At 35.4% G+C, this 19271-nt stretch overlaps 1 protein-coding gene and 1 long non-coding RNA gene across 17 annotated transcripts; one reads left to right on the top strand and one right to left on the bottom strand.

Annotated features, from left to right (window-relative positions):
- The first annotated feature begins 654 nt into the window (after positions 1 to 654).
- Positions 655 to 7455, top strand: LOC147494405 (alpha/beta-Hydrolases superfamily protein). 2 transcript variants are annotated; one of them, XM_086568744.1, is made up of 9 exons: positions 655 to 795; positions 879 to 941; positions 1271 to 1403; positions 3476 to 3569; positions 4635 to 4763; positions 4916 to 4965; positions 5332 to 5429; positions 5503 to 5790; positions 6692 to 7455. In XM_086568744.1, exons 2-9 carry the CDS (start codon positions 894 to 896, stop codon positions 7178 to 7180), a joined length of 1329 nt encoding a protein of 442 aa, XP_086424870.1. In that variant the 5' UTR covers positions 655 to 795; positions 879 to 893; the 3' UTR covers positions 7181 to 7455. The 2 variants fall into 2 exon arrangements, with proteins under 2 accessions (XP_086424870.1, XP_086424869.1); XM_086568743.1 differs by having other exon boundaries at positions 664 to 795; positions 3305 to 3569.
- A 576-nt stretch (positions 7456 to 8031) lies between these two features.
- Positions 8032 to 17596, bottom strand: LOC147494404 (uncharacterized). 15 transcript variants are annotated; one of them, XR_015199736.1, is made up of 12 exons: positions 16853 to 17360; positions 16702 to 16761; positions 15926 to 16084; positions 14575 to 14686; positions 12713 to 12857; positions 11659 to 11742; positions 11374 to 11518; positions 10456 to 10591; positions 10154 to 10195; positions 9937 to 10060; positions 9247 to 9364; positions 8032 to 8328 (listed from the first exon to the last, which is right to left on the bottom strand). It is a non-coding gene; the product is annotated as an uncharacterized LOC147494404 (long non-coding RNA). The 15 variants fall into 15 exon arrangements; XR_015199727.1 differs by having other exon boundaries at positions 14575 to 14792; positions 16853 to 17359; XR_015199725.1 differs by lacking the exon at positions 11659 to 11742 and having other exon boundaries at positions 14575 to 14792; positions 15904 to 16084; positions 16853 to 17596.
- Positions 17597 to 19271: the final 1675 nt, after the last annotated feature.

Raw genomic sequence — 19271 nt, 5'->3', positions numbered from 1 at the left:
ACTAGTCTTCTCCCCAGTTGCTATCAAATAAGTGAAGAACTTAATAGCTTTTTTCCTGTATGTAAGGACAGCCCTCCAAACCCGTGAGCAATCAGTAGGTACTTTGAGAGTCCAAAAGTGTTTTCCTCTCAACTGATACTCCCAGATCCACTTTGACCATAGAGAGTCTTCCTTGCTGGCAATTTTGAAGATGAGCCCACAAATAGCTGCTTCATTCCATACCTTTGCATCTACGATGTTTAGTCCACTTGTTAATCCTCATTTTCCACTTGAGATATTTTTCTTGTGCGAACTCTATATGTTCGTGGACAAGTTTTCCTGCTTAGTTCTGTAACGCTGAATTTATAAGAATAAAGTTGATTAGTATTGGCGTAGTCATCATATGTGGATGGTGCAGAACGCAAGCAGGTAGAATTAGAAAGAAACAGCAACAAAATATGATACATCCGATATTTTTAGTGTTGTGCAGTTTATAGTCAAACTTAGTCAACAAACGTTACTTGTCTTACAAGAATCTTTTAGTCATCAGTCATCACCCTATTGTCATTCAGAGAATATCGACACAAAAAGTACCAGGATATCGTAATATATCGAAATATATCAGAGTTTTGGTAACTTTTAAAACTGGTAGATCCGTAGATATCGCGATATATTACGACATCCTGTGGCATTTCGCAACCGTTAAAACTCTTTCTCATATCTTCATGTCAAATCGTCAACTTTTTAACACCCTAGAAAATTTGTAATAAGAAAATTTATTAATAATTTTATTCAATTGAAGTTGGAAATCACAAGGTAATTTATATGTAACCTCAATTTCAATTCGAGTATTCATAATTTGTTACTTCTGTAAATTAATTTTTGATTTTTGCTCTTAGGAATTTGTTTCGACTATGAACTCAAGGGTCTCTAAAAGTGGAGATAGAAGCAAGCGTGTGGTGGTAATACAGATTTAATAGTTTGATGTTGTTTTCCTTTCCGTAATTCCTTCTGCAAAATTGCATCAAAACAATACTGTTTTGCCTCTTATCTACATGAATACATCCTAATGTTATGTTATATATCTAAGTTACATTGATTCAGATACCGTATCTAACACTGACACGGTAAAATATCAAAAATTGAGGTATATCAGATACGTGTCCGACACGGATTTTTTTTTTATAAAATAGGGTGTGTCCATGTAACATAGTGTTATATATTTCTTTATAGTAAAATGTTGACTCTTGTATTTATCAAATTGAACATCTGAGGAGTGCTTTTGTGCCAGGTTCGTAGTGATGGTATGAGTAATAATGGGCTTGTCCCTCAGCTATTCACTTCGGTCCCAACTCTTAATGATGCTGCTTCATACCTTGCACAAACAACATCATATTTGACTCACTGTTTTGTAGACTCTACTGGTGAGTTTTTGTATTTTTCTATATTTAAATTCTTTTGCCCTTTCATTGATATGTTTACAATCCTTCTTATGGAATAATGATGTCAGTCAGCATTTTAGCCTTGGCGCCTTCATATATTGTTATTATATGCTGCATATACTTTGCCTTTTACCTTACTCAACATTAAGTGCAGTCGACAACTGTAATTTAACACACTCCCTTAGCATCTTCTTATAAAAGTTTCGTTTAGTGCTTACCTTTGTTATCCGATGTTCAATTGATCCAAAAATGGAAAAAAAAGTTCACACATTCCCAAATCACATAAGCCGACAATCATGTATAACTCCATTTTTTTACCAGTTTGTGTATCTCCAAGAGTTGAATACTGTATTCTAGGAAAATATTGTTAGAAATCTTTAATATATTGATAATAGCCAAAGTTGATTATTACATGGGGACTCACTCATCGTAAATAACGAGATAACACACATTCTAACTCCTATGCACTCAATGTGGGACTAAACCACATACTATAACATATTTATAGCTCAACAAGAATACTATATTTTTGAAGCCATTAGATCACATAATGAGTTTAGATCACATTATGATTATGTTTTCCATTATTTTCAATTATGCATCATTGTTATGCATCTAGAGTCAATTGCTCTGGCTATGATATTTTTTTCTATATCATACATTATTTTGTCTTGTATTAGGGGGCTTGCACAGCTTCCATCATAGTTATCAAATCATATATCGTATCATATATCGTGTTTCGTATGATATGCTTGAAATAAAAAATTTATAGTTTTATGTGTTTTTGCATGTGTATGTAAGTTTCATTTACAAAGATACATATATACGGTTTAGCATGCACAACATTACTAATGTATAATAAAAATGTCATCATTTTCAATAATTGGGCCTAAATCATTATTATACATGAAGGGCTAAGCTAGCTCTTAGTTGAGTAAGTAAAGATTGCATTGCATTAGGGTTATTGTTTATCGAAATTAAAACCTTAGATGGCTTTCCAAAACTTAGAAAAGATAATTAAAAACTAAAATACTCTTACAAACTCGTTTTTGGATAAAAAAATTCATGATTTCATGTGTTAGAGTGTATCGCACGATACATGGTTGTATCATATCGTACAACACGCTATCTGTATCGTGCAATACTTAACATTATTGATACAGTAGTGTGATACGTATCGTGTATCGTACGATATTGACAACTATGGCTTCCGTGCCTTTAGTATGTGTAAACACATGCCTTTTCATACATATTCACCTCAGTAATAGATGCCTTTAGTATGTACAAAATTTATGTGTTTTCCATGATTAATTTTTCAATTTTTCTTAGGATTTGAAAGATACCGAACCAAAAATATAATTTTTTTAAATACCAATATGTAAGGAATGCTTTAACTGATAAAATTCCTTTTCTTTCCACAACTTCTACTGATCATTAATGTCATTTTGAGGATTTTGAGAAAAAGAATTACCAACTATACCAATATGTCGGAAACTTATAAGTAGGCTCTGTTGTTGTTTTCCTTGCAAACTTTAAATTTTTCCAGGTGAAGTGTGAAGTAGAGCAGGGGATGAGTGGAAAATGCAAATCTGGTTAAAACTCTGCTGTCATTTGGAAACACCTACCAAGTCCTCCACTGCCCTGTCCTACGATATTCAGCATTAAAAGTTCATAGACTTGCAAGATAAACAAGCTCAGCTCTTGTTAAAAAGTTAGGACATTTCAAAGTTCTAGGGATTTTAAAGTATGACAAAACTCTTCTGATAGTATGCCATCTTAGTAAAATGAACTACATATATGGAGACGGTTGAGTAAATGTCATACCACTCAGGTTCAGCGTTGAATATAAGGTAATTAAATTTCACATGATGTTCTCATTGCAGAGGAAGCGCTGCTGGGAGATTCCAGCATGAATGCACAAGAATTAAGGACATTTTCTGTTGGACAAACCAATGAATCTTTATTAACTGATCATCAGTCTTCGCTTAGAAGATGTTCTATGGTCTCTGAACCTTCTGATACAACCATTGCTGCTCCTTCTGTACATGATGCAGGAATGAATAGCTCCAGTGGAGATATAACTCGAGATCCTGATGAACCGGTGGGATCATCTCATAATGTCCAAAATGGGCTGTCGATCTTTCAAGGGTACCAATACTTGGCCTATAACTAATATGTATCTCTGTATGATATCAGTCACTACATGCATTTGAAATTACATATTAAAGCGTGTGTGTGTGGTGGGGTGGGGAGGGGGGAGGGAAGGGGAGGGCCTTCTCATGGTTATATGTATCAAACATTCTTTCTTGTTTTTTCCTCGGTTTTGCTGCACATGGAGTGAACTAAGTTTCCTGAATTTCGGGTATTGCAAAACTACTTTAACCAATTCTCTCGTAATTGTCATTTTCTTTTGACAAGTACAACTCTTTAAGCAAATTTGTAGCTAAATGATCAACAAAGCGTACTAGCTCCAAAAAGGGACAAGTAGCCAAAACTTCTATCGGTCTTGTGAAATTCTTTTAATAACCACTTTAGTTTTATGCAGATATCTATCTCTACTGTTGGTCAGTTATATGTGTAGTTCTATATGAGAATACGCTTTGAGTAGTGAAAAAAGGGGAAAGGAATCTACAACCTTAGTAGACATATAACAGTCATTACTGTGAACTGTATGGAAAATGTTTGTGCAAGTAAAGATTGCAAGCAATATTAACTTGCTATGTAGCACGTGTAGACGAACTAAGCTTTGTCATTACAAAGTAATTTACTTGGTGCCACAAGTTAAACATTTATCTCTCTCTGGATTGTGAAGTTCCAATGACCAATAAGCAGGAACACTGCAATAATGGTCAGGTAGTATACAGAAGGCTCGAGATGTTATTACTGTAGCTGCATGACATGGTTAGATATGTACATAATGAAATGCTGCTTTGATAACTTTATTTTACATGCGTAATGAAATGTGGTCATAGCAAGCTTTTATTGAAAGTAATTAAGTCAGAACCTAGATTGCGTTCACTCGTCTTATGCGATGTATTGCTGACTGGGAAAAAAGTATAATTTGACATCCAGGAAATAAATAAGCAAATGACATGCTACATACATGAGTATAAACTCCTGGAATGCCTATACATACATGAGTATAAACTCATATATACAGGTCTAGAGTCTGTTATCGACAGGATTCAGCTTTGCTGACATGTTTCTTTCCAGTCTTATTTCTCGTGCCAGGAGAACTGTCCGTGGGTCAGCAGAGGATATAGGATGGTTACAGCGAGCTCCTGGAATGCCACCGATTGAAGATGGAACTGATAAATTTATGAAAGTGCTTGACAACATCAGGCATGTTTACATGAAATCACCACTCTAAAAAGTTCTTATGATGAAATTTATATTAGACAAATACACATTTGCTTATTTAGAAAGAGTAACAGAAGTTAAAATTATGTCAATGTATTTTACTTCTTCTGATCTCAATTGCTTCTGCCTACCAGACATGGTGTACATACGTTGCCAAATTCAATGGTTTACTTGTTAGTTCCAGGTAAGAATTCTCCCCATTGTCATACATGTTGCACTAGCAGACATCCCATCAAGAAATCAACAAAAGTGTGGAATTTTTCGAAAATTAAACATCTGGTCTGTAGATTTATTAAAAGTTTTCTTTCTCCAAGCGCCCAAAGAATGCAAATTATTGGATATCATTTGGTCGGATCACATTTTTTTTTCTGGATACATAACTGGTGTGATCCATCGGATGGTCAATTATCGTAGTTTGATGAGAAAACTAAGGGTGATGTGTACATTTTTTGTCATTGTCTTTTTCCTTTCTTAGAGTAGATTAAAGAAGTCATTATGCTTCTTAATGTATGATACTTGTATTGTATCTCATGGTTTCTCATTTTGGCAGGCCTCTTTAGCAACCATGGGCCACTTTATTTTGTTAATACAAAAATGTGTTTCTCAAAAATGGGTTTAGCATGCCATATTGCCAAGATACACAGCGAGGTAGTTGTTTTGGTTACTTGTGTTACATGTTTCCTTTGTTGTTTGTCTTCTATATTCCAGTGTTAACTTTCAGGCTTCGATCGAGAAAAATGCCAGGGAGATAAAGGAATACATTGAGGAAATTTACTGGGGATCGAGTAAACGTGTCTTGCTTCTTGGACATAGCAAAGGGGGTGTAGATGCAGCAGCAGCATTATCCATGTATTGGCCTGATTTAAGAGACAAGGTCGCTGGGTTGGTGTTAGCACAGAGTCCATATGGCGGTAGCCCAATAGCTTCAGATATCTTGCGAGAAGGGCAGCTAGGTGATTATTTTCAACTAAGGAAACTTACGGAAATCCTGATTTGTAAAGTGATTAAGGTATATCTCTGTTCCTATTATATTCTCTCTCTCTCTCTCAACAAAGTCAAGAGTTTTGTTTGGTGAATGATTTTGAGTATCTCTCTGCAATGTTGGTCTTCCATTATCTTCACTCTGTTTCAAATGTGTCTTTGTACGTCATATCTATTGGTTAGTCTTAAACTTAGATGATAACTAAAGAAGAACTATGCTTTCTATGTCCCGATTTACAAGGACATAGTATGTGCGCTTTTATTCATCTTACCAACACGTGCATCATATTTCTCACGTGGTTGGATGGCAGTTTCCCACTTTGGGCTATTATTCTTCCCCCTTGCCATTTTGGGAAACTATACTTTGGAAATTCTCCGTACTCTACAAAATTCCTTGTCAGGTTTGTGAACTAATGTTCTCTTTGCAAAAGGGTGGATGAAAGTATTGATCACCTTCTTGTCAATTGCCCACTTGCGAGCGATGTTTGGAGCGATTTCTTCTTCTTTTCATTCCATAAACCTTGGGACCCACCATCAAATGTTAGAGAAGCCTTAGTGAAGAAATTGATTGCGGGTCCTTTGTCTAGCAAATCCGAGTGGCTTGTGGATCATCTCCCTAGTGCTATTATGTGGACTTTATGTAAGGAGAGAAATATGAGAATCTTTGAGCACAAGGAGAAAGAGCTACATAAGATCGTGGAAGAAGTGTTGTTCGAGTGGGCTACTGTGTGCCCAAGCTTCCGGGGAGTGGGTTATATAGATTTTCTATGTAATTGGGATACTCTTGTAACTTAAGGGTATGGGTGGGTAGGATCGAGTATATGCATTTGTAATGTGTAACCTTTTGAACTATTATGAATAAATTGAGTTTTATCGATAAAAAAAAAAAGATTGTGAACTAATGTTAACTTTTCCTTTCTGTGGTGAAGGGAGACATGCAAGCTCTAGAGGACTTGACTTATGAGAAAAGGAAGGAATTTCTTAGGAAGCACCAGTTGCCTAAAGAACTTCCTGTTGTTTCTTTAAATACTGAGGCGGGTCTTGCTCCTGGGGTTCTTGCAACATTTTCTCATGTAGCGCATGCAGAGCTACCCCTGGTTGCACCTTTGGCTGCAGGCCAATCTGCAAAACTCCCTGTGGTTATGCCTCTTGCTGCTGCAATGGCTGCTTGTGCTCAGCTTCTTCAGGTCAGATACGGTGAAAAGAGCGATGGACTTGTCACATGCCGTGATGCAGAGGTTCCTGGTTCAGTTGTAGTTAGGCCAAAACGTAAGTTAGACCATGCTTGGATGGTTTATTCGTCCATGAATGACGACCCTAGTGAAGCTGATGCATCTCAAGTGTGTGAGGCTCTTCTGACATTGCTGGTGGAGATTGGACAGAAGCGGAGGGCTGAAGTGTCAATGAAGTATGAGTAACTTTTGATATGAATCTTCTCTCAAAGCTCGCAGATGTGTATATAAGTTCCTTGTAGTTCCATTATGTAGAATGTTACACGTGTTTGTACCCTTGTCATATGATCTTGTAATACTTGACCTAGAAGGATGTTTGCTCTGCATTTTTAAGATTTGAGCAATTGTTCTATTAAATTATAGATACATCTCTCTCTTCACCCCCACCCCCTTTTCTTTTTTTTTTTGACTTTCAAGGATGCCATTTTTATTCTTAATTGAAAAGCTTTTTTACAGTTACAGTACGTTGTGTACTAGTTATTAGTATTGTTGTTCATCTGTGAAGCCATGCACGTATTCTTCAAGGTAGTCTTCTTATAAGTGACTCTATTAATTTCTTCATAGGTACACCCTCTTGTCCAGACGTGCAGTTTCACATCGTGCCAAGATCCAACTGAAAATTATCATTACGAAATATGTAACCACAAACTAACTAAAGCCGAAGTTCAAAGTTTCTTTCCAAGTATATATAAAACCTTGACTCAAAAGAAGCTTTCTTCTTCTTCTTTGTCTTATTTTTTTGTTTTTTTTTGCCGGAGTGATGAGCTCTGAAACTGGTGGAGGTAAAGTGTTTTGCCGCTGGGATGGGCAGGAGGAGCCAAGAAGGAGACTCTTGGGTTGCAGTCAAAGACACTAAGGTACTCCCGAAGGGTAAAAAAAGAGCTGCAATGCAAAGAATCCTACGGAATCATTAGTAGTTCGTTCGTTAGATACAACTTGTGAACACGGAAGAGAAAGATTCTTTGTTGAGGATTCTTGCCTAACTAGCTAATTGGCCAGGCAATATCATTAGTAGTTCGTTCGTTAGATACAACTTGTGAACACGGAAGAGAAAGATTCTTTGTTGAGGATTCTTGCCTAACTAGCTAATTGGCCAGGCCATTGCCGGGCTTGCTACATTAATAGTGGATGATCTTATGATTAAGTACATTGCATAATATATGGTATCACTTTAAGTCTTTAAAAACAACAAAAGGACAAAGTTTCAAAGCTAACAAAACAGCTACTTCAGCAACCAAAGCTTCAGCTTGAAATCTCATAAATGTTGCTGCTAATATAATTCCATCAGTTGTGTTGTGCGACATATTGCTCCTGCTGCAGCTTTACTACCAAACCTGTCAAATCCAGCATCAATATTTACTTTAGCCCATGGTGAGATAGGAAGTGACCAAGTATCTAAAAGAATGCATAGTTGGCTAGGTTTGTAAATCTGAGCTTCCAACTTCTGATCCTTACTAAAAGCAACAGAACATCTTGCTGTATTAAAATCAGTGATATGCAAAATGGCTTTTGGAGATATATCTTTGTTCTTCATTCTAGCCTAGCTTGTTCCTACAGTCCTAGAGCTCATAGAGAAGAGAAATGGAGAAATAGCCTCTTCTCTTTAGATCCTCATCTTTCTACAACTTTGTTCAACTCAATGTTGAGGCCTGGACTAAATCCCCATGCATATACTTGTTGGTCTTGCAAATGGCATAAAGAACAGTCAAAAGGTCAATCAGTTCACATTACCAACCTACCGCAACTTCCACCAACAGGGTGGGTCAGCTCTGCATTATAGCTAGAACATAGTATTGCTTAGTTGCTTTCTTCCAAATTCTTCAAAGTAATCATGATAGGGTGAACCGAATCAATGTAATCCTTGTATTTGCTTCTTATAACTACATCGTTAGCTCCACTAATATAATTCAGGAATGAATGTGCTAGGTTCATCTGCCGTGACATAGTTAAGGAATATCCAATTTGTGTTGTACTTACTACATAAATAGACAATATATGTATTGTGCATGCAACTTGGCATCACACCATCTACACTACTTCTAAATCCTATTCTTCGATAGCATCTACATTTTAGGGTCTGCATAGAAAGGAGAAGCATTGTCGATCTACTTTAGCTTCAACTCGATCTCCCCAGACTCAACACCACATAGCCTCAACCAAACATCTTGCACAACCTCACCATCTACACAACATATATATATATATATATAACTGTTTGCAATAAACTCATCGACAGTTGAAAAATAACTGACCTTGGTAACAACACGCTCAAGATATACGGTAGCCTCCGTTAGCATCTCCAATTGCAATAGAGCCTGCCTTAGAAGAACCAAAGCTTTTACGTAATCAGGGTCCTTCATAAGTGCCAATCTGTATCAAACATTTCCTCAGAGGTTTAATAAGAACCAAGATGACTTTGTATAAAAATATTTGAGACTACTGTGCTATCGTAGCAATACAATTGATGTATCCTTATTGCCTTTTCCTAAGAATTTGACTAAGAGCTGTAAGAATCATAAATACGAAAACATCAGGAAAACCAAGACGGTGCCTATTATTTGAAAGTGTTCATAATCAACTACTCACAAGAAGCAGTTCGTCAGGGAAAGGGTTATGGCGTTCTGCATTGAGACTTTATGCTCCATCTCTTTGTCTGAAAATTTTATTTCAGGGGATATATTCACCAAAACTAAGAAGCTATATTCACCAAAAATGCATCTCTAATGTGATTGGTCATACACTTCACTAAGCATCTAGCTAGGTCAAATAATCAAAGGAAACAAAAATAACCTTTGGAGTTACCTATGATTTGAAACTGTTCTACAAAAGCAATATCAAGGCGGGGTCATTGATTCCATAATTAATTGGCTCCACATTGTAGAAAATCAAATGCTTTTACACATTAAGATATTGGACAAAAAATAAGATGACTGTGAACTCACATTGATTAAATCTAGAAATGCGAGTTTCATACAATGAATAGAGATGCTTTCCCAAATCCAAAGAGCACCAACCTTAGTATTGATAATGCTAGCTAAATTTTGGGTTTGGCTATGTTTAATCAATCTGCAAACAATCAAGAAACACGGTAATGTATGTATAAGGCAATTAGCATTTGAAGTATCAAAAGTGTTCAAAGTTCAAACTTCAACTGCAAACCATTTAGCAAAGCAATCCAATGGAGAAAACACATGAGAATACCTACATAAAAAACAGTATAAGATTCAGAAGCAAAATATATAAAATAAATGATAAGTACAATATATTAAGCAATATAATTTAAGGTCCCTTTCCTTTTTATACCTTTCGGTGTAGGTCAAATTGTTCTCTTCCAAGTCCCTAATAACTATTTCTTCTTTGCAACTTATTCTCAAACAGCTTGCTAGGCACATTAAGGATGAATGGCTTTCTCACACATGGACCAAAAACCCATATCACACAATTTTAAGTGAGAATAGTACCTTGCCAACTACACCCGAATCCTGCAACCAATCAACTAGAATTCCAAAATCTCTATATCACAACGTGGCCATGTCTCGTCTGCATAGGAGCGTATAGCCCTGAGAATCCTGCTGACCTCGAAAAGTAGTATACCACCTTCACCGCAAGCAAAGAGAATAATAAACTTGGTCAGTACCAATAAGATAAGCAAACCTTGACGATGTAATGCTATTGATGGCGTTTGACTCTTTTGGGAAAACTATCAATTGTAAGAAATCTCAATATCTTATGTAGCTAATTTACCCGCAGCTATCCTGGTTACAAATGAGTGTTTAGGAACCATATCCTTATGCAGCATCACACCACACCTTTCCTGTGCAGTCAGGTTTTCATAGTGGCATAGTTCACAATCTCATGTGCTTCAATTTCATTGTTTTCTTAGCAAAGTATAGACATGGTGGCTCGGCACTGACGCTATTGTCGAGAAAACTTCATACCTTACCCCTATTCTAGCCTTAAACCCAATGCTACACACCTATTCAATCCAGAAAACTGTTGCAAAAAAAACTTATGTGCTAAAAATCATTGCGTGAGAAAAAAGTAAGAGCACTGTAATTAATTCATAAATATGCCAAGATAATAGTATACCAAATTAACAATAAAACATTCGTAGAGCAATAATAATAATTAAAGCTAAGTCATAAGATTGTTGGTAATTTTCCTAGTTACATTTCATTTAACTAAACTCGGTGAGCTATGAGCTTATAAAACTTAATAACTGTCGAATAAAGTACTTGCAGTCTCATACAGAGTCACTCCTTAATAGGTACTTTTGTACACGGGGAAAAATAATAATAGATAGAGATCATGTTACATACCAAGAGTGAAGAGATGATTGATGAAAAACTCATATAATAGATAGAGATCATGTTACATACCAAGAGTGAAGAGATGATTGATGAAAAACTCATTATATCCTATCATAGTGAGTGCAACTTGATGCATTGTCTTCGAGTCATTCAAAAAGCTGTGGTAACATGTGATTTAAGCTAGAACCACCTAAGGTAACATGTGCCAAAACTTCTGCAAAAACAAGTTAAAGTATGAATTAGTAAGTGAAGAGCATACATACATACTAATCACCCTAAAGAGTGTGGCAGAGATGACAAAATTATGAAGAAGTTAAAATGAATAAAAAGTAGAGAAGAAATAAAAGAACAAACCTTCAAAACCTAGGAAGTTCCTTCAAGATTGGAAAACTCGCATTAAAACGGTCAAACTACAAACCTCCCCTTATGGCTAAACATCTATACATTTTTTCAAAAATATAATGAACAAATTAAACAATGTCCAGAACTTAGTCCTCTGAAGATTTAAAACTCCATATCTAAAAGCTTTGAATAACATGCATCAAAACATAAGTCAAATTATGTAGAAAGTAACTAATGGCTTGAATCTACTAAAAATTTACATAAAATTCGTTTGATTGCTTATACACGCGATATGAACATATTGATATATACATTAGAAATATCATACAATCATTCAATCTTAACAACCCAACCAATTTAACAATAGTGGTTAGTCTTAAGTACATGCATATTCCTTTAACTTTCTAATACATACACCTTTGGATGTAGATACCAACACTTATGAAAATGCCAGACTTGGGTACAAACATTAGTAGTTCATCATAACTTAAACATAGCTGAGTGTCTGTAGTCATTAATTGTCATGTAGACAACAACAACTCGTATTAAAATTTATTTGGAGTATCCGCAGTCATCTTTCCGAGCTCTAAACGACAACAAAAATATTTATGCTAACTACAACAGACTAAGCTGCTTGCTTATTGCACACTATATTTTAATGACAGTAAAACTCTATTCACATGGTGGAAAAGCATCAATTCAAAGACCAAGCTTGATGCTTAACACCATCAACACATGATTAATTTCTGTGTGAGTCATGTTTCTCACAACAGTTAAGTTTAAACTTTTGCAAGGTTCAGTACAGACATGAAACAATATTCTTTCTTGCTCAATAAAAAAAGCAATGCACATGCAACAAAAAATGATAGGTTGGTAATCGAAAGCAATGTAATAAGAAAGTGTAACTCTAGCAGGTCGTATCTAAAAATGCAACGTTAAGTTGCACTATAAAGAAAACTAAAAAAACATAATTTAAGGAATGCACCCAACTAACACCAAAAGGTCAAATAATAATAAAGAATAGAGTTCTTTCCTCGCTACATATGGTATGTAGTTGTGGACTCACCTTTTGCACTTGGAGCAGATGGCATTTCGTGAGAGTGATAGTTTCTTGGATGTTCCATTGTAAAGCTCCTCCAAGCTAACCTTCAGTGGATGCATCACATCCTCGCCCCTTCTTTGCCTTCGTCCTCTGCTGCTACCAGCACCACCTAGTAACAAATTTCTTGTTAGACTTGCATTCCCATAAACAAAATAGATTTAAATAGAATTTTTGTTTAAATCTGTAACTAAAGCTATAATTTAATAATCAAGCTCAAATCAGTATGTGTCATTAATTTATACAGCAATTATTATTCGCAGCTCAGATAAGTAGTAACAACACAATACAAAACAATACAATTATCTACCAACTTCAGAAAGAAGAAGAAGAGGAAGAAGAGAAAAAAAAAATCTTATGCTTTACATTCCTAAAATCAATAAAACATCATTACTATCAAATAAAACATACATAAGCTACAAAGCCAAAAACCAAAACTCTCCAGAAATAAAAAACTGAACCAAAAAGTTGCACTGTTCCTTGCACGGATGAAAAGGAGAACGAATGGATACACCCTCACAATATGGAATCACCTGCTCAAATGTATACATGGTAGTGCACTGTCATTACATTGCAAACACATGTTTTAGCTGTTAAGAAACGAATATAGAACTATAACACTTTATTGGGAACATTTGATCCATATACCTTCTCGGAAAAACTTCAATATAAAAGGAAATAAAAGATGATTAAGGTAATTTACTACTAAGAAGCTTGACCGCAACATCAAATCTAGGTGAGTAGCCAAGTTCAACCAATATTTAAATGAGAATTACACCCGATAATCAAATCAACCAGTTACAAAACTATGTAACCCAATCAGCGAACAACCTAAGCACAATAAATTTTCCACATACATCAGGTCCAATTTGAACCAGGCCATTCATTGATGTCTTCAAGAGGTTCCCCTGATTCACTATCCAATTTTGGAATCTCTTTCCTCTCATCACCGTTCAACTACTCCAATACCAAGACAATTTTGAAATACAAAGACGTTCTTAATCAGTACCAAAAAGCAATATATACCATTGCAACCATATCCCAAACATAATTTGTTTTTAGACCAACTAAGTAATGTGCAAAATAATTCCCCAAGAATCAGGGTTCTCATTCACACTAATAAAAATAAAAATTGTAAGGTAATTTTTCAATAAGAATCTCGGCAATTAATAATCTAAACAATCTCACTTACATTCACATTGACAATCCTAAATTATACTCTATGTGAGGTATAAGCTTGCAGCCAGTTTAACCTTATTCAATCCTTTACTAAACAAACTTCCAGTCCTTTTTTGCCTAACTCGACAACTTTTTAAACAAACTCATCCACATCATTCACTCCATGCCATGCATACTTTTTGTATTGTTTGAAGAAAGTATTAATCTATTAGATGAGTGAATCCTCATCCTCATTGTAATTCAGTTCGAGTAATTAAGATACCACAAAAAAGCTCTCATGTTTACTTTGAAGATGTGATCATCAAAAAGCAAATATCTTGCTTTAGCAAAGTATAAATAGCTAACTTCATAGTCTCCAAAAAAAAAGAGCTCAAAAGTTTGAACGGTGGGCATTGACACAACAATACTTGAAGCACACGCATTGTCACATAGAGGACCCGAAGAGAGAACAGTCCATTGGACTCGTCATGCTCAGTAAAAAATTTATCCTAATAGGAAAAAGAAATCAATGTAGATATGAAGGATGAATAGGGAGTCATTGTCTTGGAATGCAAGAGCAAGATCATGTCTAAACAAAATGTCTAGTGATAATCACATGTTCAGTTGATCTGCCTTTAACTATATGTACTGCTAATATTAAATCAACTAACCTCCACGTTAATGCAACCCAACTTCAAGGAACCTCCAAGGCCTGCTTCGCTTGCTCTTAGTTCTTCGAGTGAAAGCAAGAAGCACTTGTCCTCCATGGTCCCTCATAATTCCCTAAAAACCATCACTACTACATGTTATCAAACCACCTGAATTTAGCTTTTGTCCTTTCTACCAATCACTTTTCTAGCTTGTTCTACTCTAGTTGTTCCTCCAAATCCTAATAAAAGTAAATCAAGTGATTAAACGACTAACAAAAATAAGTTTCATAAAGGAGGTTTGGAGCACTACAGAAAGCACTGATGTGCTAATGAACTTGCATCTAGATACCTACACAAATATGTCATAGATGATGCATCTAAGATAATATGTTTACTTTAGTAATACATTATGCGACTGTATATACAAATATACAATGAGAATATCCAACTTCATTACACTCTTTAATGCAATACTGCAATAGAATATTTTGATGGTCATAACTTCTTTGATCAAATAGTTTTTGGTTTACACTAATAAAATCATACATTCCACCGACCTTTAGTGGAGTCTGAATTTCGTCTTAATTGTGACACGTACCCGAGCCCATATATATAACTCATACTAAGCAATGAAACATGATAGGACCTACCTCACTGAAGAATTGATACTTGAACGGATATGCAAACAAAAGTTGCCAAGTCTCTTCCAACCTCTCAATTCAACTTAGTAAGTAAAGATCATCAGTTTCTGGCCATTATGTTTCCTAATCCCACCCTTGTTGACATATTAGACTCAAAATATTAACATGAGAAGCATAAATTAAATCCTGAATAGGGATAATTAACATTTACTTAATAAGGCAGTGGCATAGGAAAATATAATTCACCGATGCAATATTTTCTATGGTCGGCCTTTAGCATTAGTGGAGCGACTGATGAATTAAGAAAACGTGTATGGAGAGCACTTGAGATTCTAGAAATTCTAGAATGAAAATTAAGAGGTTAAAATCAACTTACTTGCATATAATAAAGATAAGGACAATAAAGACCACATAACGTTCTACTTCAATGAAAGACTCTTTTACTAATGGATGAGAGCAAGTCTTGGGAATCAAAATCTTGTAATTTGTTTCAAAGGAATTTACAATTTATTTGATAAAAGTACTTGAAGCCAATAAATTACCATGGAGATATACATTGCTAAGGCAATATCTGGGAGCTATTTAATTTTCTGGTCTTAGATGTCAAAAATCTTAATCACGTGTATTGACATCACGTTAGGAAACAAAGGAGTGCATTGGAGGAAAGCTTGGATAGATGGGTTCCATGTTAAGTCATATAAAAACACACCTAGCTTTAACATGTAATTAACCTTCAATTTAATCTTGAACATCTCTTGTTGACCTGAAGCTCCTAATTGCTCTTCCGTGGTGTTCAAGTACTACTCAGTGGAATAGCTCTTTCGTGGTGCTCAAGTACTACTCAGTGGAATAAGACTTTTTTGTAAGTGGAGTAGCATCAAAATACATTGCTAGATAAGATTTAAAAGAAAAAGACACATGTTAGAGGCAGAAAACACATTAACATAAACCTTATAAGCACCAAAATGTTATGCTTAAGTTATAAACATTCAAAGCGCATACCACAATTACATCTACAGAGCTAGATAGCCAATCTAGGTTTCGGCATAACAATTTAGAAAGTATGTGCAAATGCAGGCTTCAGTCTGAATGCTTAAAAGATTAATCGGCTCAAGTCCCCAGTAAATGAGCCATCCTAAAAATTGAACTAAATATTAAACATATGACTTATCAAAATTGAATATCCCCTAATAAATATCTATTCTAACAAAGCCACAGAAACCTACTATAGAAACCTATTTCAACAACAAGACATAGATTTAGAACTCAGAATCATAAACTACTATTACCTCCCAATAGTTAGTACACAACTTGAATTTTTAACTTACTCGAACTATCTAATCATTGTCACTATTTTCGACTAAATCAGGATACCCCAAATAAGTACAAAACTTAAAATTTGATATTGGTTCCACCCATCCTCACATTAACTTTTACTTTACTACTAATACAAAACTCCGACATTTAGAAGTCAAACAGGTCGGGAAAATAAAATTAGAGAGATTACCATAAGGCGATTTGAAAGAAGCTATTCAGAAGAAGCAAATTCCAATATATGTCCCGCTTCCTTCCTCGTCAAATGAAAGAAGATATTCAGAGGAATCCTAAGATGAAGAAACATAAAGACATGAAAAGAGAACATAAAGAAAAGTGCTTACTAATCGAGTAATTTTCATCCCATTGTCTGGTGCAAGTTTACGCTCAATTTGCACCATTCGACCAAACTCCATTTGAAATTCTTTAAAGAATATCATTGACCCACACCAAGCAGTGAAAAACAAAAGCATTCATAAGCAAGACAACTCAAATTGAGATCTAACAATTGAAAAATATAATTACACTCATTAATTTGTTATGGAATATATATTAGTAAATTAAATGGGTTAATACGTATAAAACACTGAACTTTCCCGTTATACGAAAGTTTTTTTTGGTAATTTTAAAAAAATATGTAAGAATGCAAAGATATGTGCATATGTATGAGATATGAATATTATATTTTCCATTCACTTTTACTTGTGTCAAAGCAAAAAGTAGAGAATAAATTGAAAGCAATTTTATGACTTAGTAAATAGTAGAAAGACAAACTGATGTAGATTAAACTGGCGGAAGCTTCAGTTTATCAAATCTACTCTTGAATTAAATAAAGCAACTAAAACTAAAACAAATCTTTATTTCTTTATGAAATATTCTCAATAACACAACTCTGCCTGAACCCTAATTACCAGCCAATTATTTATAATAATCCTAAAAACTATAAACCAATAGGAACACGACATGTGTCAACAACTAAAATAGAATAACTTAAACTAGTGGGCTCGCGACCCATGGGCTTGGACTCAGCTAAGGGGCGCCCACTTATAACACTTGACAGACAAAGTAATGCTCTGCATCATTCTCCCCAGTTTGAAAAGAACTCGTCTCGAGTTTGTATACGCAACTGACTGATGAAATTCGCTGTAGCTGATGCCCATCACTCTTCTGTTGTTCAAACGAATTCGACCTCGAATTTTGCCCAGATAATTGCTCATAAGAATAAGAATGCACCATAATGTATGCAAGTTTGCAAAATCACCATCATGATTTCTCTGCGCTATGGGAATACTATCACATCCCAAAATAGCAAATACGCATACCTCTAATTGTAACTTTAGATGCACAGAACTAAAGAGCCTTGTCTAATTAATATCAAAATCCTCCCAAACTAGATCGGCATACTCAACAAAAAGATTCCCAGACAAAGAGGGAGTAGTGAGACAAAATTTAGATTTATTTGCTCCGTATTCATCAAATATTGGTGGAGTATCTAAAAAACTATCATGGTCCTCCTCTAGACAAACATAAAAAATAGGAGGGAAATCCCAATCAACACAGTTTAACTCCATATTACATCCTCACCAACAAATAAATCCTTAGTAGAAGAAGAAGTAGAATAAGCCATAACGGGCATAAAAGTGGATGCATCATGGCTGTCCATTGTAGTGCTTGGTACAGCTTGAACATTGCCTGCTGTCTCGATTTTTGGTTTTTTAGCATACTTATTTTTCTCATGTGATGTAAGAGAGAAAAACATACCAGATTCCCGTGCTTCAGCTAAGAATGTCGTACACATAGTGGTTTCTATATCTGGTGGTTTGAGCGGTTCCAAGATTAATTTTCTACCGTTATGCAAGAATGAGTGAGTGTTCTTGGCACCATCATGAATACTCCTATGATCAAACTTCCAAGGGCGCCCTAGTAGGAGATGACAAACGTCCATTGGAACAACAATGCACATTACTGTATCTTCGTAAGGTCCTATAGTCAGTGGAACTAAACATTGATGATTGACTGCCACTGGATCTCCTTTTTTAAACCATTGGATAGAAAATAGTTTAGGATGTTTAGTGGTCTGTAGTCCTAGTTTATCGACCATCTCTTGGGAAACTAGGCTATCAGTAGAACCACCATCAATAACAACAATACACAACTTACCTTTACTGATACATCTGGTTCTGAAAATAGAATGGCACTTCCATGTCTCCTTATCACCCTCCCCAATGATCATTGCTGGTGTTGCAACTAAGGAGAAATGTGTTGCTGACATTACTGGGTCTTGTGGATGTTGTTTCGGGGAACTCTGAGCTGACGATTTTGCTTGAATAGTTGAAGTCAGCGCTCTTCTTAACACGGTGTCCTCAGTACTTGGTGCTTCCCACAAAGGCTCACCTAGTTTGGGATTGGGCGCATCCCAGTCAATTTCAGTGCCAGTACCCCATCCTACATCCCAGTCGTCTTCATCAAACTGATTTAACTCTGATTCTGTCATGCCAGTCAGATCTATCGACATAGCTCTATAAAGATTGAAACTTTAATCTTTAGAAGTAAAGATAATTGGTTTTTTTTACCTTGAAAGAAGAAAAATTGAATCTCCGATGAGAAAAGAAGCAAAAGATTGAAATTTAATTTTGGGTGAACAGTAATGCGATGAACAGTACCGCGTGAATATTGTTCCCGATGAACAGTAACACGAAAAATTCAAACGAATAAGAAAAAAGGAAAATTGGATTTTACTCAGGAACGATTCGTGCTCAGATA

The sequence above is a fragment of the Coptis chinensis genome, chromosome 6 (assembly GCF_015680905.1).
Source record: "Coptis chinensis isolate HL-2020 chromosome 6, ASM1568090v1, whole genome shotgun sequence".
Taxonomy (NCBI): Eukaryota; Viridiplantae; Streptophyta; class Magnoliopsida; order Ranunculales; family Ranunculaceae; genus Coptis; species Coptis chinensis.
This window is presented reverse-complemented; position numbering and strand designations above follow the sequence as displayed.